This window comes from Bombina bombina, chromosome 3, assembly GCF_027579735.1.
Source record: "Bombina bombina isolate aBomBom1 chromosome 3, aBomBom1.pri, whole genome shotgun sequence".
NCBI classification, from domain to species: domain Eukaryota; kingdom Metazoa; phylum Chordata; class Amphibia; order Anura; family Bombinatoridae; genus Bombina; species Bombina bombina.
In genome coordinates this window covers 1,126,243,450-1,126,267,829 of record NC_069501.1, presented here as the reverse complement: position 1 = coordinate 1,126,267,829, position 24,380 = coordinate 1,126,243,450, and the positions used below count along the sequence as shown (strand labels likewise).

General features: G+C 41.0%; 1 protein-coding gene across 2 annotated transcripts in view; it reads left to right on the top strand.

Moving 5' to 3' along the window:
• WASF3 (WASP family member 3) overlaps positions 1 to 24,380 on the top strand; it is a 269,443-nt gene that overhangs the window by 99,238 nt on the left and 145,825 nt on the right. For both annotated transcript variants that reach the window (XM_053708495.1, XM_053708496.1), the window contains one exon: positions 21,257 to 21,399. In XM_053708495.1, the coding sequence (XP_053564470.1) occupies positions 21,267 to 21,399 (133 nt within the window). In that variant the 5' untranslated portion in view covers positions 21,257 to 21,266. The remainder of the gene's footprint in view (positions 1 to 21,256; positions 21,400 to 24,380) is intronic.

The window sequence follows — 24,380 nt, the reverse complement described above, 5'->3', positions numbered from 1 at the left end:
AACAAGAGTTCCCTTCTTGGGAACAATAATAGATTCCTTAGAAATGAGGATTTTTCTGACAGAGGTCAGAAAATCAAAACTTCTAAGCTCTTGTCAAGTACTTCATTCTGTTCCTCGTCCTTCCATAGCGCAGTGCATGGAAGTAATAGGATTGATGGTTGCAACAATGGACATAGTTCCTTTTGCACGAATTCATCTAAGACCATTACAACTATGCATGCTCAGACAGTGGAATGGGGATTATACAGACTTGTCTCCGACGATTCAAGTAGATCAAAAGACCAGAGATTCACTCCGTTGGTGGCTGACCCTGGACAATCTGTCACAGGGAATGAGCTTCCGCAGACCAGAGTGGGTCATTGTCACGACCGACGCCAGCCTAGTGGGCTGGGGCGCGGTCTGGGAATCCCTGAAAGCTCAGGGTCTATGGTCTTGGGAAGAGTCTCTTCTCCCGATAAACATTCTGGAACTGAGAGCGATATTCAATGCTCTCAGAGCTTGGCCTCAACTAGCAAAGGCCAAATTCATAAGGTTTCAGTCAGACAACATGACGACCGTTGCATATATCAATCATCAGGGGGGAACAAGGACTTCCCTGGCGATGAAAGAAGTGACCAAGATAATTCAATGGGCGGAGGATCACTCCTGCCACTTGTCTGCGATCCACATCCCAGGAGTGGAAAATTGGGAAGCGGATTTTCTGAGTCGTCAGACATTCCATCCGGGGGAGTGGGAACTCCATCCGGAAATCTTTGCCCAAATAACTCAATTATGGGGCATTCCAGACATGGATCTGATGGCGTCTCGTCAGAACTTCAAGGTTCCTTGCTACGGGTCCAGATCCAGGGATCCCAAGGCGACCCTAGTAGATGCACTAGTAGCACCTTGGACCTTCAACCTAGCTTATGTATTCCCACCGTTTCCTCTCATCCCCAGGCTGGTAGCCAGGATCAATCAGGAGAGGGCCTCGGTGATCTTGATAGCTCCTGCGTGGCCACGCAGGACTTGGTATGCAGACCTGGTGAATATGTCATCGGCTCCACCATGGAAGCTACCTTTGAGACAGGACCTTCTTGTTCAGGGTCCATTCGAACATCCGAATCTGGTTTCCCTCCAACTGACGGCTTGGAGATTGAACGCTTGATTTGATCAAAGCGTGGGTTTTCAGATTCTGTAATAGATACTCTGATTCAGGCTAGAAAGCCTGTAACTAGAAAAATTTACCATAAAATATGGAAAAAATATATCTGTTGGTGTGAATCTAAAGGATTCCCATGGAACAAGATAAAAATTCCTAAGATTCTATCCTTTCTACAAGAAGGTTTGGAGAAAGGATTATCTGCAAGTTCTCTGAAGGGACAGATCTCTGCTTTATCTGTTTTACTTCACAAAAGACTGGCAGCTGTGCCAGATGTTCAAGCATTTGTTCAGGCTCTGGTTAGGATCAAGCCAGTTTACAGACCTTTGATTCCTCCCTGGAGTCTAAATCTAGTTCTTTCAGTTCTTCAAGGGGTTCCGTTTGAACCCTTACATTCCGTAGATATTAAGTTATTATCTTGGAAAGTTTTGTTTTTGGTTGCAATTTCTTCTGCTAGAAGAGTTTCAGAGTTATCTGCTCTGCAGTGTTCTCCGCCCTATCTGGTGTTCCATGCAGATAAGGTGGTTTCTTTCATGTAATTAGCAAGAGTCCATGAGCTAGTGACGTATGGGATATACATTCCTACCAGGAGGGGCAAAGTTTCCCAAACCTCAAAATGCCTACAAATACACCCCTCACCACACCCACAATTCAGTTTTACAAACTTTGCCTCCAATGGAGGTGGTGAAGTAAGTTTGTGCTAGATTCTACGTTGATATGCGCTCCGCAGCAAGTTGGAGCCCGGTTTTCCTCTCAGCGTGCAGTGAATGTCAGAGGGATGTGAGGAGAGTATTGCCTATTTGAATGCAGTGATCTCCTTCTACGGGGTCTATTTCATAGGTTCTCTGTTATCGGTCGTAGAGATTCATCTCTTACCTCCCTTTTCAGATCGACGATATACTCTTATATATACCATTACCTCTGCTGATTCTCGTTTCAGTACTGGTTTGGCTTTCTACAAACATGTAGATGAGTGTCCTGGGGTAAGTAAGTCTTATTTTCTGTGACACTCTAAGCTATGGTTGGGCACTTTGTTTATAAAGTTCTAAATATATGTATTCAAACATTTATTTGCCTCGACTCAGAATGTTCAACTTTCCTTATTTTTCAGACAGTCAGTTTCATATTTGGGATAATGCATTTGATTTAATCATTTTTTCTTACCTTCAAAAATTTGACTCTTTTTCTCTGTGGGCTGTTAGGCTTGCGGGGGCTGAAAATGCTTCATTTTATTGCGTCATTCTTGGCGCGGACTTTTTTGGCGCAAAAATTCTTTTCCGTTTCCGGCGTCATACGTGTCGCCGGAAGTTGCGTCATTTTTTTACGTTATTTTGCGCCAAAAATGTCGGCGTTCTGGATGTGGCGTCATTTTTGGCGCCAAAAGCATTTAGGCGCCAAATAATGTGGGCGTCTTATTTGGCGCTAAAAAATATGGGCGTCGCTTTTGTCTCCACATTATTTAAGTCTCATTTTTCATTGCTTCTGGTTGCTAGAAGCTTGTTCTTTGGCATTTTTTCCCATTCCTGAAACTGTCATTTAAGGAATTTGATCAATTTTGCTTTATATGTTGTTTTTTCTCTTACATATTGCAAGATGTCTCACGTTGCATCTGAGTCAGAAGATACTACAGGAAAATCGCTGTCTAGTGCTGGATCTACCAAAGCTAAGTGTATCTGCTGTAAACTTTTGGTAGCTATTTCTCCGGCTGTTGTTTGTATTAATTGTCATGACAAACTTGTTAATGCAGATAATATTTCCTTTAGTAAAGTACCATTGTCTGTTGCAGTTCCTTCAACATCTAAGGTGCAGAATGTTCCTGATAATATAAGAGATTTTGTTTCTGAATCCATCAAGAAGGCTATGTCTGTTATTTCTCCTTCTAGTAAACGTAAAAAATCTTTTAAAACTTCTCTCCCTACAGATGAATTTTTAAATGAACATCATCATTCTGATTCTGATGACTCTTCTGGTTCAGAGGATTCTGTTTCAGAGATTGATGCTGATAAATCTTCATATTTATTTAAAATGGAATTTATTCGTTCTTTACTTAAAGAAGTACTAATTGCTTTAGAAATAGAGGATTCTGGTCCTCTTGATACTAATTCTAAACGTTTAGATAAGGTATTTAAATCTCCTGTGGTTATTCCAGAAGTTTTTCCTGTTCCTAATGCTATTTCTGCAGTAATTTCCAAAGAATGGGATAAATTGGGTAATTCATTTACTCCTTCTAAACGTTTTAAGCAATTATATCCTGTACCGTCTGACAGGTTAGAATTTTGGGACAAAATCCCTAAAGTTGATGGGGCTATTTCTACCCTTGCTAAACGTACTACCATTCCTACGTCAGATGGTACTTCGTTTAAAGATCCTTTAGATAGGAAAATTGAATCCTTTCTAAGAAAAGCTTATCTGTGTTCAGGTAATCTTCTTAGACCTGCTATATCATTGGCTGATGTTGCTGCAGCTTCAATTTTTTGGTTGGAAACTTTAGCGCAACAAGTAACAAATCATGATTCTCATGATATTATTATTCTTCTTCAGCATGCTAATAATTTTATCTGTGATGCCATTTTTGATATTATCAGAGTTGATGTCAGGTTTATGTCTCTAGCTATTTTAGCTAAGAAGAGCTTTATGGCTTAAGACTTGGAATGCTGATATGGCTTCTATATCAACTCTACTTTCCATTTCTTTCCAGGGTAACAAATTATTTGGTTCTCAGTTGGATTCTATTATCTCAACTGTTACTGATGGGAAAGGAACTTTTTTACCTCAGGATAAAAAATCTAAAGGTAAAAACAGGGCTAATAATCGTTTTCGTTCCTTTCGTTTCAACAAAGAACAAAAGCCTGATCCTTCATCCTCAGGAGCAGTTTCAGTTTGGAAACCATCTCCAGTCTGGAATAAATCCAAGCCTGCTAGAAAGGCAAAGCCTGCTTCTAAGTCCACATGAAGGTGCGGCCCTCATTCCAGCTCAGCTGGTAGGGGGCAGGTTACGTTTTTTCAAAGAAATTTGGATCAATTCTGTTCACAATCTTTGGATTCAGAACATTGTTTCAGAAGGGTACAGAATTGGTTTCAAGATGAGACCTCCTGCAAAGAGATTTTTTCTTTCCCGTGTCCCAGTAAATCCAGTGAAAGCTCAAGCATTTCTGAATTGTGTTTCAGATCTAGAGTTGGCTGGAGTAATTATGCCAGTTCCAGTTCCGGAACAGGGGATGGGGATTTATTCAAATCTCTTCATTGTACCAAAGAAGGAGAATTCCTTCAGACCAGTTCTGGATCTAAAAATATTGAATCGTTATGTAAGGATACCAACGTTCAAGATGGTAACTATAAGGACTTTCTTGCCTTTTGTTCAGCAAGGGAATTATATGTCCACAATAGATTTACAGGATGCATATCTGCATATTCCGATTCATCCAGATCATTCAGTTCCTGAGATTCTCTTTTCTGGACAAGCATTACCAGTTTGTGGCTCTACCGTTTGGCCTAGCTACAGCTCCAAGAATTTTTACAAAGGTTCTCGGTGCCCTTCTGTCTGTAATCAGAGAACAGGGTATTGTGGTATTTCCTTATTTGGACGATATCTTGGTACTTGCTCAGTCTTTACATTTAGCAGAATCTCATACGAATCGACTTGTGTTGTTTCTTCAAGATCATGGTTGGAGGATCAATTTACCAAAAAGTTCATTGATTCCTCAGACAAGGGTAACCTTTCTGGGTTTCCAGATAGATTCAGTGTCCATGACTCTGTCTTTAACAGACAAGAGACGTCTAAAATTGATTTCAGCTTGTCGAAACCTTCAGTCACAATCATTCCCTTCGGTAGCCTTATGCATGGAAATTCTAGGTCTTATGACTGCTGCATCGGACGCGATCCCCTTTGCTCGTTTTCACATGCGACCTCTTCAGCTCTGTATGCTGAATCAATGGTGCAAGGATTACACAAAGATATCTCAATTAATATCTTTAAAACCGATTGTTCGACACTCTCTAACGTGGTGGACAGATCACCATCGTTTAATTCAGGGGGCTTCTTTTGTGCTTCTGACCTGGACTGTAATTTCAACAGATGCAAGTCTCACAGGTTGGGGAGCTGTGTGGGGATCTCTGACGGCACAAGGAGTTTGAGAATCTCAGGAGGTGAGATTACCGATCAATATTTTGGAACTCCGTGCAATTTTCAGAGCTCTTCAGTTTTGGCCTCTTCTGAAGAGAGAATCGTTCATTTGTTTTCAGACAGACAATGTCACAACTGTGGCATACATCAATCATCAAGGAGGGACTCACAGTCCTCTGGCTATGAAAGAAGTATCTCAAATTTTGGTTTGGGCGGAATCCAGCTCCTGTCTAATCTCTGCGGTTCATATCCCAGGTGTAGACAATTGGGAAGCGGATTATCTCAGTCGCCAAACGTTGCATCCGGGCGAATGGTCTCTTCACCCAGAGGTATTTCTTCTGATTGTTCAAAGGTGGGAACTTCCAGAAATAGATCTGATGGCGTCTCATCTAAACAAGAAACTTCCCAGATATCTGTCCAGATCCCGGGATCCTCAGGCGGAGGCAGTGGATGCATTATCACTTCCTTGGAAGTATCATCCTGCCTATATCTTTCCGCCTCTAGTTCTTCTTCCAAGAGTAATCTCCAAGATTCTGAAGGAATGCTCGTTTGTTCTGCTGGTAGCTCCGGCATGGCCTCACAGGTTTTGGTATGCGGATCTTGTCCGGATGGCCTCTTGCCAACCGTGGACTCTTCCGTTAAGACCAGACCTTCTGTCACAAGGTCCTTTTTTCCATCAGGATCTGAAATCCTTAAATTTAAAGGTATGGAGATTGAACGCTTGATTCTTGGTCAAAGAGGTTTCTCTGACTCTGTGATTAATACTATGTTACAGGCTCGTAAATCTGTATCTAGACAGATATATTATAGAGTCTGCAAGACTTATATTTCTTGGTGTCTTTCTCATCATTTTTCTTGGCATTCTTTTAGAATACCGAGAATTTTACAGTTTCTTCAGGATGGTTTAGATAAGGGTTTGTCTGCAAGTTCCTTGAAAGGACAAATCTCTGCTCTTTCTGTTCTTTTCCACAGAAAGATTGCTATTCTTCCTGATATTCATTGTTTTGTACAAGCTTTGGTTCGTATAAAACCTGTCATTAAGTCTATTTCTCCTCCTTGGAGTTTGAATTTGGTTCTGGGAGCTCTTCAAGCTCCTCCCTTTGAACCTATGCATTCATTGGACATTAAATTACTTTCTTGGAAAGTTTTGTTCCTTTTGGCCATCTCTTCTGCCAGAAGAGTTTCTGAATTATCTGCTCTTTCTTGTGAGTCTCCTTTTCTGATTTTTTATCAGGATAAGGCGGTGTTGCGAACTTCTTTTGAATTTTTACCTAAAGTTGTGAATTCCAACAACATTAGTAGAGAAATTGTGGTTCCTTCATTATGTCCTAATCCTAAGAATTCTAAGGAGAAATCATTGCATTCTTTGGATGTTGTTAGAGCTTTGAAATATTATGTTGAAGCTACTAAATCTTTCCGAAAGACTTCTAGTCTATTTGTTATCTTTTCCGGTTCTAGAAAAGGCCAGAAAGCTTCTGCCATTTCTTTGGCATCTTGGTTGAAATCTTTAATTCATCTTGCCTATGTTGAGTCGGGTAAAACTCCGCCTCAGAGGATTACAGCTCATTCTACCAGGTCAGTTTCTACTTCCTGGGCGTTTAGGAATGAAGCTTCGGTTGATCAGATTTGCAAAGCAGCAACTTGGTCCTCTTTGCATACTTTTACTAAATTCTACCATTTTGATGTATTTTCTTCTTCTGAAGCAGTTTTTGGTAGAAAAGTACTTCAGGCAGCGGTTTCAGTCTGAATCTTCTGCTTATGTTTTTCATTAAACTTTATTTTGGGTGTGGATTATTTTCAGCAGGAATTGGCTGTCTTTATTTTATCCCTCCCTCTCTAGTGACTCTTGTGTGGAAAGATCCACATCTTGGGTAATCATTATCCCATACGTCACTAGCTCATGGACTCTTGCTAATTACATGAAAGAAAACATAATTTATGTAAGAACTTACCTGATAAATTCATTTCTTTCATATTAGCAAGAGTCCATGAGGCCCGCCCTTTTTTGTGGTGGTTATGATTTTTGTATAAAGCACAATTATTCCAATTCCTTATTTTATATGCTTTCGCACTTTTTTATCACCCCACTTCTTGGCTATTCGTTAAACTGAATTGTGGGTGTGGTGAGGGGTGTATTTGTAGGCATTTTGAGGTTTGGGAAACTTTGCCCCTCCTGGTAGGAATGTATATCCCATACGTCACTAGCTCATGGACACTTGCTAATATGAAAAAAATCATATCAGGTAAGTTCTTACATAAATTATGTTTTTGCGTACTAAGCCTGGTTTTCTTCCGAAAGTTGTTTCCAACAAAAATATTAACCAGGAGATAGCTGTACCTTCTTTGTGTCCGAATCCAGTTTCAAAGAAGGAACGTTTGTTACACAATTTGGACGTAGTCCGTGCTCTAAAATTCTATTTAGAGGCTACTAAAGATTTCAGACAAACATCTTCCTTGTTTGTTGTTTATTCTGGTAAAAGGAGAGGTCAAAAAGCGACTTCTACCTCTCTTTCCTTTTGGCTTAAAAGCATTATCCGATTGGCTTATGAGACTGCCGGACGGCAGCCTCCTGAAAGAATCACAGCTCACTCCACTAGGGCTGTGGCTTCCACATGGGCCTTCAAGAACGAGGCTTCTGTTGACCAGATATGTAAGGCAGCGACTTGGTCTTCACTGCCCACTTTTGCCAAATTTTACAAATTTGATACTTTTGCTTCTTCGGAGGCTATTTTTGGGAGAAAGGTTTTGCAAGCCGTGGTGCCTTCCATTTAGGTGACCTGATTTGCTCCCTCCCTTCATCCGTGTCCTAAAGCTTTGGTATTGGTTCCCACAAGTAAGGATGACGCCGTGGACCGGACACACCAATGTTGGAGAAAACAGAATTTATGCTTACCTGATAAATTACTTTCTCCAACGGTGTGTCCGGTCCACGGCCCGCCCTGGTTTTTTAATCAGGTCTGATGAATTATTTTCTCTAACTACAGTCACCACGGTATCATATGGTTTCTCCTATATATATTTCCTCCTGTCCGTCGGTCGAATGACCTAGGAGGGATCATGTGACCAGCTTTGCTGGGACTCTTTGCCATTTCCTGTTGGGGAAGAGAATATCCCACAAGTAAGGATGACGCCGTGGACCGGACACACCGTTGGAGAAAGTAATTTATCAGGTAAGCATAAATTCTGTTTTTCTCAGCTGTTCCCCTGCTTTGCAAACAGCCTGATTTTAAAACATATCTAGCCAAGCCTTGCAAGAAAATACAGAACTTTTCTCAGCTGTTCCCCTGCTTTGCAAACAGGTAGTTCCTGGAAGATAGTAATATCATTATATTTAACCTACCCTGTTATTTTCTAATGTGTGTATTGCTATATGTAGTGGCTATTCTTGTTTTCTTTTTATAATTTAAAATGCATATTTTATTACCATTATGTCTGACCATTATGTTAAAAGTTAGTTTAACCAGCTATAGGCCATATATCTTTTTTTGTACTTTAATGGTTTTATTCCCCTACATGAATAGCTCTGTGTTATCTCTGTAATTTTAACTTTCCCTGTGTTTTTGGTTGTATGACCCTAGCTCAAATGTTCATAGATATTCCCTCCCCATTCCTTTAAATGTTTGCAAGCCAATCTGACGCTAATTTATCTCTCTCCTTCAGCCTGATTTTAAAACATATCTAGCCAAGCCTTGCAAGAAAATGCAGAACTTTTCTCAGCTGTTCCCCTGCTTTGCAAACAGCCTGATTTTAAAACATATCTAGCCAAGCCTTGCAAGAAAATACAGAACTTTTCTCAGCTGTTCCCCTGCTTTGCAAACAGCCTGATTTTAAAACACATCTAGCCAAGCCTTGCAAGAAAATACAGAACTTTTCTCAGCTGTTCCCCTGCTTTGCAAACAGCCTGATTTTAAAACGTATCTAGCCAAGCCGTGCAAGAAAATACAGAACTTTTCTCAGCTGTTCCCCTGCTTTGCAAACAGCCTGATTTTAAAACATATCTAGCCAAGCCTTGCAAGAAAATACAGAACTTTTCTCAGCTGTTTCCCTGCTTTGCAAACAGCCTGATTTTAAAACATATCTAGCCAAGCCTTGCAAGAAAATACAGAACTTTTCTCAGCTGTTCCCCTGCTTTGCAAACAGCCTGATTTTAAAACGTATCTGGCCAAGCCTTGCAAGAAAATACAGAACTTTTCTCAGCTGTTCCCCTGCTTTGCAAACAGCCTGATTTTAAAACATATCTAGCCAAGCCTTGCAAGAAAATACAGAACTTTTCTCAGCTGTTCCCCTGCTTTGCAAACAGGTAGTTCCTGGAAGATAGTAATATCATTATATTTAACCTACCCTGTTATTTTCTAATGTGTGTATTGCTATATGTAGTGGCTATTCTTGTTTTCTTTTTATAATTTAAAATGCATATTTTATTACCATTATGTCTGACCATTATGTTAAAAGTTAGTTTAACCAGCTATAGGCCATATATCTTTTTTTGTACTTTAATGGTTTTATTCCCCTACATGAATAGCTCTGTGTTATCTCTGTAATTTTAACTTTCCCTGTGTTTTTGGTTGTATGACCCTAGCGCAAATGTTAATAGATATTCCCTCCCCATTCCTTTAAATGTTTGCAAGCCAATCTGACGCTAATTTATCTCTCTCCTTCAGCCTGATTTTAAAACATATCTAGCCAAGCCTTGCAAGAAAATACAGAACTTTTCTCAGCTGTTCCCCTGCTTTGCAAACAGGTAGTTCCTGGAAGATAGTTTCCAAATTCCTATTCCTTATGTTACTTGCCCTTGCAAATGATGTAGAGTCTAACCCTGGTCCCCTAACACATTCCCTTTCAGCTAAAAAAGGCCTCTCCTTTGTGCACTGTAATATCCGCAGCTTACTACCAAAAATTGATGCACTGCAAGCTTGGTGTTTACAATACAAACCCAAAATCATTGTGATCTCTGAATCGTGGCTAACCGCAAAAATACCTGACTCTGCCATTGCAATACATGGATATTCATGCCATAGAAATGATAGAGCAAAGAGAGGAGGCGGTATTGTAATTTATGTTGACAATTCCACAAAGTACACCCCCTTACAAAAATCTAGCTGTCCTGCCACCTTTGATTTCCTTTCTGGCAAAATTGAAATCCCATGCAGTAAATCAATAATTGTTGCAGGGATCTACCGCCCACCTAGCTCCCCTGTACATTCCCTTTCTGACATAGCACATCTCCTTAGTGAAACCATAGCTCAAAACCCAAAAAGTGAAATTTTGGTTTTTGGAGATTTTAATATTGATTGGCTGAATCCAAAAAATAATAGTTGTCGCTCACTGTTTAAATCTCAGCAGCTAACGCAATTAATCTCCACCCCAACTCGCATAAACATCAAAAGCCATAATCACACCCTGCTTGACTGGATTCTCTCCACTTCTCCCAACCGAATCCAGGAGGCAGGTGTTCTCCCTAACAATTTCAGTGACCACTGCCTAGTGTACTGCGTGCGCAAAATAAAGGCAACTAAATCCTCTCCCAAGGTTAAAATCACCAGGTCCTTCAAAAAATTTAATCTTCAATCATTTCTAAATGACATTAAGAACCTCCCCTGGCACAGATTAAACCTTATCCCAGATCTAGATTCTGCAGTAGAATTCTTCCAGTCTGAACTCCTACAAGTTTGGAATTTGCATGCCCCGCTGCGTAAGGTTAGAGTAAAAGGAGCACACTTAAATTGGATCACAGCTGACCTCATTCAAATGTACCAGTTTCGGGATTCATTGTGGTCAAAGTTCAAGCATACAGGCTCTATGAACGATCACTGTGTATATAGACATTGGCGAAATATATGCACTAAACAAACAAAATTGGCCAAGGCCCAATATTTCTGTGAAAATCTGAACAATAACATATCAAACCCTAGAAAGTTTTGGAAACTCATAAACAACTTACAAAATCCACCAATCCACTCCCAACCCCCCACTGTCAATGTGGACAACCAAACCCTGCAACTATCCTTAGAAGTAGCAAATGCCTTTAATAGTTATTTTGTCGGATGCTCCACCACCCTGATTGACAAACTAATAAATGGCACGCATCCTAAAACTACAAATGTGGATCAGGCCCCACTAAATCAGCAAAGACCCAATATACAGAAGTTCAATTTTAGACCTGTACCCATCAATGTCGTTAAGAAACACCTTGATAATCTAAAAATGAAAAACCAGTCTGGACCTGATCAAATCCCAGCAATGCTGTTGAAGCTCAGTGCGGCGGCAATTGCTAAACCCGTCACAACCCTAATTAACGAATCCTTGGTGTCTGGATACATACCCAAACTTTGGAAAACTGCAAGAGTAGTGCCTATCCATAAAAGTGGGGAGTTAACCTTGGTTTCTAATTATCGTCCCATATCTTTGCTCCCAGTATTGTCAAAAATCTTAGAAAAATGCGTCCATACGCAACTATGTGAGTATTACCAACAATCTAACTATCTGACCCCTGATCAATCAGGTTTTCGCCCGAATCACTCCACTACAACTGCCCTCCTAAAAGTTTGCAATGACATCCAAACTGGCATGGAACAAGGAGACCTAACTGGAGCTATTTTCCTTGACTTTGTAAAAGGCCTTTGACACAGTAGACCACGACATACTACTGCTCAAACTAAAAAACTCAGGTATTGGTGATCATCCGCTAACCTGGTTTCGATCATATGTATCGGATCGATCACAATATGTCTCCATTTCTGACAGTGACTCCCTCCCTCTCCCGGTCACATGTGGTGTTTCCCAAGGATCCATTCTCGGCCCCCTACTATTTACATTATTTATAAATGATCTGCCTAATGTCTGCAAATCCTCAACTGTACACATGTACGCAGACGACACAGTAATTTATGCAAACAATTCCGATCTGCCGCAGCTTGAAGCAGTGCTCCAAGACCAATTCACAGAGGTAGAAAAATGGATCTCAAAAAACAAACTCTTCCTAAACACTGACAAAACTGTCACAATGATCTTTGGAACGGGACCTAAATTACACAAATTACAAAATTCCCATCTACGCATCAAAACAAAATCCAATTGCATGCTGACCGCAGTCCACTCTTTCAAATACTTGGGTATGTTGTTAGACCCCAATCTATCTTTTGGCCTCCACATAGAAAAACTTGCATCTAAACTTTACCCAAAACTAGGTGCCCTGTACAGAAACAAATCCTGCCTCAGCCCTACAGTAAAGAAAAAGATTGTACAGCAAATGCTAATGCCTATCATGGATTACGGGGACGTAGTATACGCACCTGCACCACAAACTCACCTTAATAAACTTAATACATTGTATAACTCGTTCTGCCGCTTTGTGCTACAATGTAACTACAGGACCCACCATTGTGACATGCTAAAAGAACTAAACTGGCTGTCGCTGGAATCCAGATGCTCCCTCCATCTTTCCTGCCTTGTGTTTAAGAGACTTTCTGGGAAGCTCGCACCCTACCTGAGCAGAATGCTCTCCCCAGCTATTCCCACCTCCTATAACCTCCGATCCAGTACCAGCACATTATTTAGCTTGCCTCAATACAAAAAGAAAGCAGCTCGATCCTCCTTTTCCTACAGAGCACCACAATTATGGAACGACCTCCCTCACACTTTCAAACCTTCCCCAAGCCTAATATCCTTTAAGAGATCCCTCTCTACATATCTCAAAACAGAATGCACCTGTCATGGTTGATTAATTACCTGTTCTATGTTAAATCTTTTGCATATATTGTGTATTATTATTGTTTTTTGTATTTTATTGTACCCTATGTTATCAATGCAATGTCTTGTGGACCCAGGACATACTTGAAAACGAGAGAAATCTCAATGTATCCTCCCTGGTAAAATATTTGATAAATAAATAAATAAATCTTGGGCCTTCAAGAATGAGGCCTCTATGGGGCAGATTTGTAAGGTGGCTACTTGGTCTTCTTTACATACTTTTACGAAGTTTTACAAATTTGACGTTTTTGCTTCTGCGGAAGCGGCTTTTGGGAGACAGGTTCTACAGGCTGTGGTGCCCTCAGATAAGGGTCCGCCTTTTACCCTCCCGGTTTCATTCAGTGTCCTCCGTAACTTGGGTATATGTTCCTAATAGTAATGAATGAAGCCATGGACTCTCGTCCCCTTTAGATGGAAAACATAAATTATGCTTACCTGATAATTTAATTTCCATCGTGGTGAGGAGAGTCCACGGCTCCCGCCCGTATCTCTGGTGGGCGAACCAAAATTTAATTTCTCTTCTGGCACCATTTATACCCTGATCTTCTTCTGTTCCTTGTTCCATCGACAGAATGATTGGGGGATGAGGGGAGTGGGAGAGGTATTTAAGCCTTTGGCTGGGTTGTCTTTGCCTCCTCCTGGTGACCAGGTTCTTAATTCCCAATAGTAATGAATGAAGCCGTGGACTCTCCTCCCCACAATGGAAGTTAAATTATCAGGTAAGCATAATTTATGTTTTTGTGATTCAAACAGAGCATACCAGTTAAAAAAAAAAGTTTCCAATTGACTTCTATTATCTAATTTGCTTTGTTCCCATGATAGTCTGTGTTGAGTAGATACCTAGATAGCCATCTCTAGAGCACTACATGACAGGAAATAGTGCTGCCATCTAGTGCTCTTGAAAATGGATAACATTCTTGCAAAACTGCTGCCATATATTGCTCCAGAAATGGTCTGGCATACATCCCTGCTTTTCAACAAAAGATACCAAAGAACAAAGCAAAAGTAATACACATAAAAAAGAAAGTTGTTACAAATGTTCTATCTGAATCATGAAAGAAAAGTGTTGGGTTTCATAGCCCTTTAAACATCTTTGATGGTAATGTAGTATTAATAGTGAGAGTAGTAATAATAATGAAAACCATTAAACTCCTCTTAAGCCTGTTCCAATATGTCATAATACCTATAAGCTTGTTCTACAAGTAGGAAATGTATATGTTGGCCTGGGAGTTGGATTTCTTAGTACCATGTTAGAGGATCTTTGTAGAAACTGTGAGTCAGCGTTTTATCAGCAGTATCTAACTTTTACCCAACATGCCTTCATAAGATATTTTCTGAGTCATCTGATTTGTGCTGATGTATATTTGGCCAGGTAGGATCCTACTGTTATATATGATGGACTGTTTAATACATATCTAATAAAAAATACTCCTTGTAGACATCATGTTGGACCCTGTGGTGCACTACTTGGGGGCTACCATAGAACACAATGATTAAAGTTCAAAGTACCTTATTACCTTACGGCTTTTGGTGGCCAGACTGTGTGTTTCTAGTCCCTTCCTAGCCCTTTAAAGTTCAAAGTATGATTTGTTGCTCATGTGAAATATCTTACATCCTTGGTAAAATATCCACACTTGCCTTCTGAGATGCATGGAAGCCCTGGTTCTTTGCTTATCAGTCAAACATTTATTCTTTGTGCAATTAATGCATACGTTGAGTAAAGTGATTTTGTCCTTCCTCCTTTTTTTCTCCTTTTGTTGGTTATATCATAACATTGCATTTTCAAGGAATTTTCTCTTGTTAAGTGTGTTCAGTCCACGGGTCATCCATTACTTATGGGATATATTCTCCTTCCCAACAGGAAGTTGCAAGAGGATCACCCAAGCAGAGCTGCTATATAGCTCCTCCCCTCACATGTCATACCCAGTCATTCTCTTGCAACCCTCAACAAAGGAGGTCGCGAGAGGAGCTGGAGTTTTTACTTAACTATTCTTCAATCAAAAGTTTGTTATTTTAAATGGCACCGGAGTGTGCTGTTTTTCTATCTCAGGCAGTATTTGGAAGAAGAAACTGCCTGCGTTTTTTTTCTATGATCTTAGCAGGCGTAACTAAGATCCACTGGCTGTTCTCGACATTCTGAGGAGTGGGGTAACTTCAGAAACTGGGAATAGCATGCGGGGTCCTCCGCAAATGAGGTATGTGCAGTACTTTATTTTCTGGGAATGGAATTGACTAAGAAAATACTGCTGTTACCGTATGATGTAAGTACAGCCTTAAATGCAGTAGTGGCAACTGGTATCAGGCTGATAAATGTATGCGCAGTCGAGTTATTTTCTAGGGACTAGAATTTGACTGAGAAAATACTGTTAAAACTGAAATAATACTTAAGCCTTATCTGCAGTGGTAGCGACTGGTAGCAGGCTTAGTGATAGCTTTGCATGACATTGGAAAATGTTGTTTTTTAATAAAACGTTTACTGGCATGTTATTCGTTTTTGTGAGGTACTTTGGTGATAAATCGCTTTGGGCATGATTTTTTTCCACATGGCTAACATATTTTTCTGCATGGAAACCGTTATATCAGGGCTCCCACTGTTGTGATAGGAGTGGGAGGGACCTTGTTTTAGCGCCTTGTTGCACAGTTAAAATTCTTGCACAGTCTTCCTGCTTCTTCCTCCTTGATCCAGGACGTCTCTAGAGAGCTCAGGGGTCTGCAAAATTCATTTGTGAAGGAGGTAATCAGTCACAGCAGATCTGTGACAGTGTGCTGACTGTGATTAAAAGCATTAAATCTTAATTGATATCTGTTTTATCCGTTTTGGGTATTGAGGGGTTAATCATCCTTTTGCTAATGGGTGCAATCCTCTGCTAATAATACACTTCTTGTTAAGAATTGTTTAATTATATCTGTATTTTTGAAGCGCTGCAGCGTTTTTTATATTGCTTGTAAACTTATTGAAAGTGATTTCCAAGCTTGCTAGTTTCATTGCTAAGTCTGTTTAAACATGTCTGATTCAGAGGAAACTGTTTGTTCATCATGTTCAAAAGCCAATGTGGAGCCCAATAGAACGATGTGTACCAATTGTATTGATATTGCTTTGAATAAAAGTCAATCTGTACCGATAAAGAAACTATCACCAGACAACGAGGGGGAAGTTATGCCGCCTAACTCTCCTCACGTGTCAGTACCTGCGTCTCCCGCTCGGGAGATGCGTAGGATTGAGACGCCAAGTACATCTAGGCCCTTACAAATCACTTTACATGATATGGCTAATGTTATGAAAGAAGTATTATATAATATGCCCGAATTAAGGGGCAAACGCGATAGCTCTGGGTTAAGGACAGAGCGCGCTGATGACACGAGAGCCATGTCTGATACTGCGTCACATTTTGCAGAACATGAGGACGGTGAGCTTCATTCTGTCGGTGACCGGATTCAGAAATTTCAAATTTTAAATTTAAACTTGAGAACCTCCGTGTGTTACTAGGGGAGGTATTAGCGGCTCTGAATGATTGCGACACGGTGGCAATTCCAGAGAAATTGTGTAGGTTGGATAGATACTATGCGGTACCGGTGTGTACTGACGTTTTTCCTATACCAAAAAGACTTACAGAAATTATTAGTAAGGAGTGGGATAGACCCGGTGTGCCTTTTTCCCCTCCCCCGATATTTAGAAAAATTTTCCCTATAGACGCCACCACACGAGACTTATGGCAGACGGTCCCTAAGGTGGAGGGAGCAGTTTCTACGTTAGCCAAGCGTACCACTATCCCGGTGAAGGATAGCTCTGCTTTCTCAGATCCAATGGATAAAAAATTAGAGGGTTATCTTAAGAAAATGTTTGTTCAACAGGGTTTTATATTGCAGCCTCTTGCATGCATTGCGCCTGTCACTGCTGCAGCGGCATTCTGGTTTGAGTCTCTGGAAGAGGCGATTCGCACAGAGCCGTTGGATGAGGCTTTGAGCAAAGTTAGAACCCTTAAGCAAGCTAATGCGTTTGTTTCAGATGCCGTAGTACATCTAACCAAACTTACGGCTAAAAATTCCGGATTCGCCATACAGGCGCGCAGAGCACTCTGGCTTAAATCCTGGTCAGCGGATGTAACTTCCAAGTCTAAGCTACTTAACATTCCTTTCAAAGGGCAGACCTTATTCGGGCCCGGCTTGAAGGAAATTATTGCTGACATTACGGGAGGTAAGGGCCACGCCCTTCCTCAGGACAGGGCCAAACCAAAGGCCAAACAGTCTAATTTTCGTGCCTTTCGTAACTTCAAGGCAGGAGCAGCATCGACTTCCTCCGCTCCAAAACAGGAAGGAACTACTGCTCGTTACAGACAGGGTTGGAAAGGCAACCAGTCATGGAACAAGGGCAAGCAGGCCAGAAAGCCTACTCCCGCCCCTAAGACAGCATGAAGACAGGGCCCCCTATCCGGAGACGGATTTAGTGGAGGGCAGACTTTCTCTCTTTGCCCAGGCTTGGGCAAGAGATGTGCAGGATCCCTGGACGTTAAAGATTATATCTCAGGGATACCTTCTGGATTTCAAAACCTCTCCTCCACAAGGGAGGTTCCATCTTTCGAGGATATCGACAAACCTAGTAAAGAGAGAGGCATTTCTACAATGTGTACAAGACCTCTTAATCATGGGAGTGATCCACTCAGTTCCGCGATCGGAACAGAGACAAGGATTTTACTCAAATCTATTTGTGGTTCCCAAAAAAGAGGGAACCTTCAGACCAATCTTGGACTTAAAGATCTTAAACAAATTCCTAAGGGTACCATCGTTCAAGATGGAAACCATTCGAACCATCCTACCCATGATCCAAGAGGGTCAATATATGACCACGGTGGACTTAAAGGATGCTTACCTTCATATACCGATTCACAAAGATCATTATCGGTACCTAAGGTTTGCCTTTCTAGACAGGCATTACCAGTTTGTGGCTCTTCCCTTCGGGTTAGCCATGGCCCCGAGAATTTTTACGAAGGTTCTGGGCTCACTTCTGGCGGTACTAAGACCACGAGGCATAGCGGTGGCTCCGTACCTAGACGACATTCTGATACAAGCGTCAAGTTTTCAGAATGCAAAGTCTCATACAGAGATAGTTCTAGCATTTCTGAGGTCGCATGGGTGGAAAGTGAACGTGGAAAAGAGTTCTTTGTTACCACTCACAAGGGTTCCTTTTCTAGGGACTCTTATAGATTCTGTAGAGATGAAGATTTACCTGACGGAGTCCAGGTTATCAAAGATTCTCAATGCTTGCCGTGTCCTTCATTCCGTTCCAAGCCCATCAGTAGCTCAGTGCATGGAGGTAATCAGCTTAATGGTCGCGGCAATGGACATAGTGCCATTTGCGCGCCTGCATCTCAGACCGCTGCAACTATGCATGCTCAGTCAATGGAACGGGGATTACTCAGATCTGTCCCCTTTGCTAATTCTGGACCAGGAGACCAGAGATTCTCTTCTCTGGTGGTTGTCACCGGTTCATCTGTCCAAAGGAATGACCTTTCGCAGACCAGATTGGACGATTGTAACAACGGATGCCAGCCTTCTAGGCTGGGGAGCAGTCTGGAATTCCCTGAAGGCTCAGGGATCGTGGACTCAGGAGGAGAAACTCCTTCCAATAAACATTCTAGAATTAACAGCAATATTCAATGCTCTTCTAGCTTGGCCTCAGTTAGCAAAACTGAGGTTCATCAGATTTCAGTCGGACAATATCACGACTGTGGCTTACATCAATCATCAAGGGGGAACCAGGAGTTCCCTAGCGATGTTGGAAGTCTCGAAGATAATTCGCTGGGCAGAGTCTCACTCTTGCCACCTGTCAGCGATTTACATCCCAGGCATAGAGAACTGGGAGGCGGATTTCCTAAGTCGCCAGACTTTTCATCCGGGAGAGTGGGAACTTCACCCGGAGGTATTTGCTCAACTGATTCGTCGTTGGGGCGAACCGGATCTGGATCTCATGGCATCTCGCCAGAACGCGAAGCTTCCTTGTTACGGATCCAGGTCCAGGGACCCGGGAGCGGTGCTGGTAGATGCATTAGCAGCCCCTTGGGTTTTCAACATAGCTTATGTGTTTCCACCATTTCCGTTGCTACCTCGGCTGATTGCCAGGATCAAACAGGAGAGGGCATCGGTAATTCTGATAGCGCCTGCGTGGCCACGCAGGACCTGGTATGCAGACCTAGTGGACATGTCGTCCTGTCCACCATGGTCTCTTCCTCTGAGGCAGGACCTTCTAATTCAGGGTCCTTTCAACCATCCAAACCTAATTTCTCTGAGGCTGACTGCCTGGAAATTGAACGCTTGATTCTATCAAAGCGTGGGTTTTCGGATTCGGTTATTGATACATTAATACAGGCTCGGAAACCTGTGACAAGAAAAATTTACCATAAGATATGGCGTAAATATTTATATTGGTGCGAATCCAAGAGTTACTCATGGAGTAAGGTTAGGATTCCTAGGATATTAGCTTTTCTACAAGAGGGTTTAGAAAAGGGTTTATCCGCTAGTTCGCTAAAGGGACAGATTTCAGCTCTGTCTATTCTTTTACACAAACGTCTGGCAGAGAATCCAGACGTCCAGGCCTTTTGTCAGGCTTTGGCTAGAATTAAGCCTGTGTTTAAAGCTGTTGCTCCTCCGTGGAGCTTAAACTTGGTTCTTAAAGTTCTTCAGGGTGTTCCGTTTGAACCCCTTCATTCCATTGATATTAAGCTTTTATCTTGGAAAGTTTTGTTTTTGATGGCTATTTCCTCGGCTCGAAGAGTCTCTGAGTTATCTGCCTTACATTGTGATTCTCCTTATCTGATCTTTCATTCAGACAAGGTAGTACTGCGTACTAAACCTGGGTTTTTGCCTAAGGTTGTTTCTAACAGGAATATCAATCAAGAGATTGTTGTTCCATCATTATGTCCTAATCCTTCTTCAAAGAAGGAACGTCTTTTGCATAATCTAGACGTGGTCCGTGCTCTGAAGTTCTACTTACAGGCAACTAAAGATTTTAGACAAACTTCTTCTCTGTTTGTCGTTTATTCTGGACAGAGGAGAGGTCAAAAGGCTTCGGCTACCTCTCTCTCTTTTTGGCTTCATAGCATAATACGTTTAGCCTATGAGACTGCTGGACAGCAGCCTCCTGAAAGAATTACAGCTCATTCCACTAGAGCTGTGGCTTCCACCTGGGCCTTTAAGAATGAGGCCTCTGTTGAACAGATTTGCAAGGCTGCAACTTGGTCTTCACTTCATACTTTTTCCAAATTTTACAAATTTGACACTTTCGCTTCTTCGGAGGCTGGTTTTGGGAGAAAGGTTCTATAGGCAGTGGTTCCTTCTGTTTAATGTTCCTGCCTTGTCCCTCCCATCATCCGTGTACTTAGCTTTGGTATTGGTATCCCATAAGTAATGGATGACCCGTGGACTGAACACACTTAACAAGAGAAAACATAATTTATGCTTACCTGATAAATTTATTTCTCTTGTAGTGTGTTCAGTCCACGGCCCGCCCTGTCTTTTTAAGGCAGGTTCTAAATTTTAAAATTATAACTCCAGTCACCACTGCACCTTATAGTTTCTCCTTTCTCGTCTTGTTTCGGTCGAATGACTGGATATGACATGTGAGGGGGGGAGCTATATAGCAGCTCTGCTTGGGTGATCCTCTTGCAACTTCCTGTTGGGAAGGAGAATATATCCCATAAGTAATGGATGACCCGTGGACTGAACACACTACAAGAGAAATAAATTTATCAGGTAAGCATAAATTATGTTTTTGTTTCTGCTTCATCTAGTTCATTAGTCTTTTGAAGCTTGTATTTAAATTGTATGTGTTTAAAGTTGGTGAATAAAGAATATTAAACATATGTATTTAAACTACAGGTCAGTATTTTTAATATATTTGTTTAAACACATTCAGATGAGAGATACTAATGCTGCTTTTCTTTTAGTGAGACATTTCTGTAGAGCAAAGGTCAGCCACCTTGGCACCCCAGATTTTTTGGAACTACATTTTCCATGATACTCAGCCAGCCTAAAGAGTGTCTGAGCATCATGGGAAATGTAGTTCCAAAACATATGGGGTGTCAAGGTTGCTGACACCTGCTGTAGAGTATCATAAATTTACCAGAATATTTTCGATTTGTCATGTCCTAGCAATTAAAGTGTTCATAACTCTCTAGTGAATCTCTTGCAGTTGTATAAATGCAATGTACTTCTAGTCTACATTCTTTTTCCTTTTATTTTTTTTATTTCAGTTACTGAATCATGCCGTTAGTCAAGAGGAATATAGAACCCAGGCATCTATGCCGCGGAACAATACCAGATGGAATTACCAGTGAATTGGAATGTGTTACCAATAGCACTCTTGCTGCTATCATCCGACAGCTGAGTAGTCTAAGTAAATAAACTCCATGTACTATTTAAACTCTTTTTTGTGTTTATTATGCCTATGGTTTGGTTAAAACATATTCTTATAAAAACTGCTTTATGTAGTAAAAAAACCCAACACTTTTTGGACCATTATTTCTTTAATGAATATATTTATTTGTAAATGTCAAGTTGATAAGAGCATAATGATGCAATTTTGGCATCACTTTTTTCATGCTTCTCAGCATTAGTCTTTAGCTACGTTGCATTTTGGTTGAGAGTAGTTAATTTCTAAATTTGTGTATGTATAATTGTTGTCCTTGTACATGTTAACCAATCCTCTAGTGGAGAGAAATGTTGTGTACCCTGTATGGCTACATTTATTACAAACAGATTATGCTATGTATGTACTACTGTTTTTTGTTAGCCGATTACAATGTTCCTGATGTTTCCCCTTGTGTTTCTAGCAGCTCCATGTTCTTTGAAGGCTCAGATTTCTTTAGGGTTGTCTACTAAGGATAGTCCTTAGAATGGATCCTTTCTGAATTAATATTACAATAAATACTACCCAAAAGTATTCATCAGAGCACTGACAGGTGCCCTAGTTACTCTTGTGGCGCAGAGAAAGTATGAATATAAAGCTTACTATAATTACATTCAGAAATAATTCTCAGTCAGGAGCTGTACTTCATATGATGACTCCTCTTCCTCTAGTTTTAGTAGGAAAAAACATAAGTCCTTTTGTGTCTGTTGACAGATCAAGCGAAAAAACTGTTTAAAGTGATAGTAAATCATCTACCACACAATGCATGAAGGCAAATCTATGAATTGCCTTGATAAAGCACCTTTCTTTTTGTTTTTTTAAATAGGCTGTTGGAAGTAATTTATTTTAATATTTCCTATCTTTAATGCAGCTTCTGTATGCCCTCATTTTTTTCTTTGTTGATGTATTGTGCAGTGCAACCAATTTGAAGCTGTGCCACAAGTTCCTCTGATCTAAATGACATCTCACTCTCACCCCTTGGCAAACCATGGTAATAAAGTGCACATGCTCAATTCATCAAGAAAGGAAGTCTGTAAAACAGTTTGAATATTGAATCAGCTATGTTAATGTTATTTTGATTCATTGTTTATTTGGAGGATAGCCAGCAAGTTGTACTTAGTGAGTTTTGTATACCCCATGGACCACAACAAACATCAGCTTAGTCTCTAAGTTTTAATGTTTTCAATTTTGAAACCATAACATTTTATCATACATGTAGGCATCATAATAATTTAGTCTTGAACGGTTTTAATAATTAATATACACAATCAAGTTTTAAGGATGTATTTGATTGAAACATATGATTTACTCAAACTATTGTTTGCTATGCTCCCAGTAAACCGTAAATCACTGTAATATTGCTGACTCCCTGTTTACATTGGAGTTCTACACAACTATACTGTAGACAAACTGCACATATGCTGCACGTCTTGCTGTCTGAGTCCAGGTGCAAGCATTATATATATGAAGCATAGAGCGTTCTCTCTTTTTTATTTTTTTCTGGTTTTGGTCACTAGAACTACAATAGCCGTCCATGGCTTTTAGTCTTTATAATGAGAGCTCTGGATTTCTGATTATGGCTTTAGATGCATTCTTTCTGAGTTTACTGTACAGTTAATGTTTTGTTTTGTCTCAGTCTAACAGATAGTATGAGCTCCTGTATATCAAAGAATTATAAGTGCAAGCACTTATGCCAACCCTAGAAGGGCCAGTGTAGCTTTTTCTCCCATAGAAAGAATTAGATGGCTAAAAAATTATCTTGGAAGTTTCCATATAACTTCCTTGAAAAATTATGCAAACCCAAGAAAGCCTGATTTACAAGCAGTTGCCTCAAAGTTGATTTAGTTAATGACCAGGTAACATTTTGACAATGTTTATCTTTGTGTTACCATCCATCCAGATAACGTATCTGCTCTGTAGTGGAAAATGTTTATTTCCTTATTGGCTACTGCTCCAAGGATGTTTTCTAAGGTTCTAGCTCCTCTGGCAAAGGTCAGGTCACAAGGTATTTCTGTGACTTCTTATCTGAGTGTTTAAGCATCATCAGTAGAGCTAGTGGCTTGTCATGCATCCAAGGTGATTGGATGGTTCTCTTGTTCCATTGAACCGTGTTAATTTTCTATTATTCTAGATACAGATCTTCCTAGGACATTTCTAGTAAAAATAAAATGTCCAAAACCTCACAAGCATGATGGTTTTTTTTAGGTTTGTTTTATTTGAGACAACTGCAGCTAAGCAGAGATGTCATCTTTTTTCATAGCTCAGCAGCTACACTGCATGGTTTTATAGTTCAGAGCAGTGTTATGGGCTCTAAAAACTTGTTGGCCACAAGAATAAAAGTAGAACCCTGCTTACCACACATTAGTGTTGTGCTCCCTTTCCCCAGAATAGATTTTTGTTGTCTGCTTATGATCTGATTAAAGTGCACAGTTGTGTTGGCTTCCGGTGGGAGGAGCGTGAGGAGGACGTGCACGCTCGAGCTCTGTGAGAGGGAGACAACTTACTACCATACCCCGCCAAACTTACTCCTATTGCTGGGGGTGAGAGCCCTGCCTGGGGAGACAAATATACACCAGGAGCGGAAGCCTAACTACACCCGAGTTTATGCCGGTTGGTCCCGGCCGGAGATACGCATCACAGCGCCCTGAAGACGGACCCAGACACCCGACTCTGACCAAGCCGCACGCCACGGCGTGCGGGACTTTTTGCCCTGCCTGGGTAAAGCTTGCGGCTATCTCTAAAAACCAGCCGGAATCGTCAGCTGTTTTCAAGCACCGGGTGCAGATGGGAGGTGTCCTGACTGCAGCCGGATAGACGGAGAAGCGGCAAAGGAGCTGTGGAGCTGCGGCCTGGAACGCAGCATAAAGAGTGTCACAGGAGCGCAAGTATTAATTCTACCTTTCTTTCTTGCTGGTCAGAGTTCGGAGGGTTTGTGCAAAAGGGGTCATTGAGGTGTCTGTGTTGTCAAC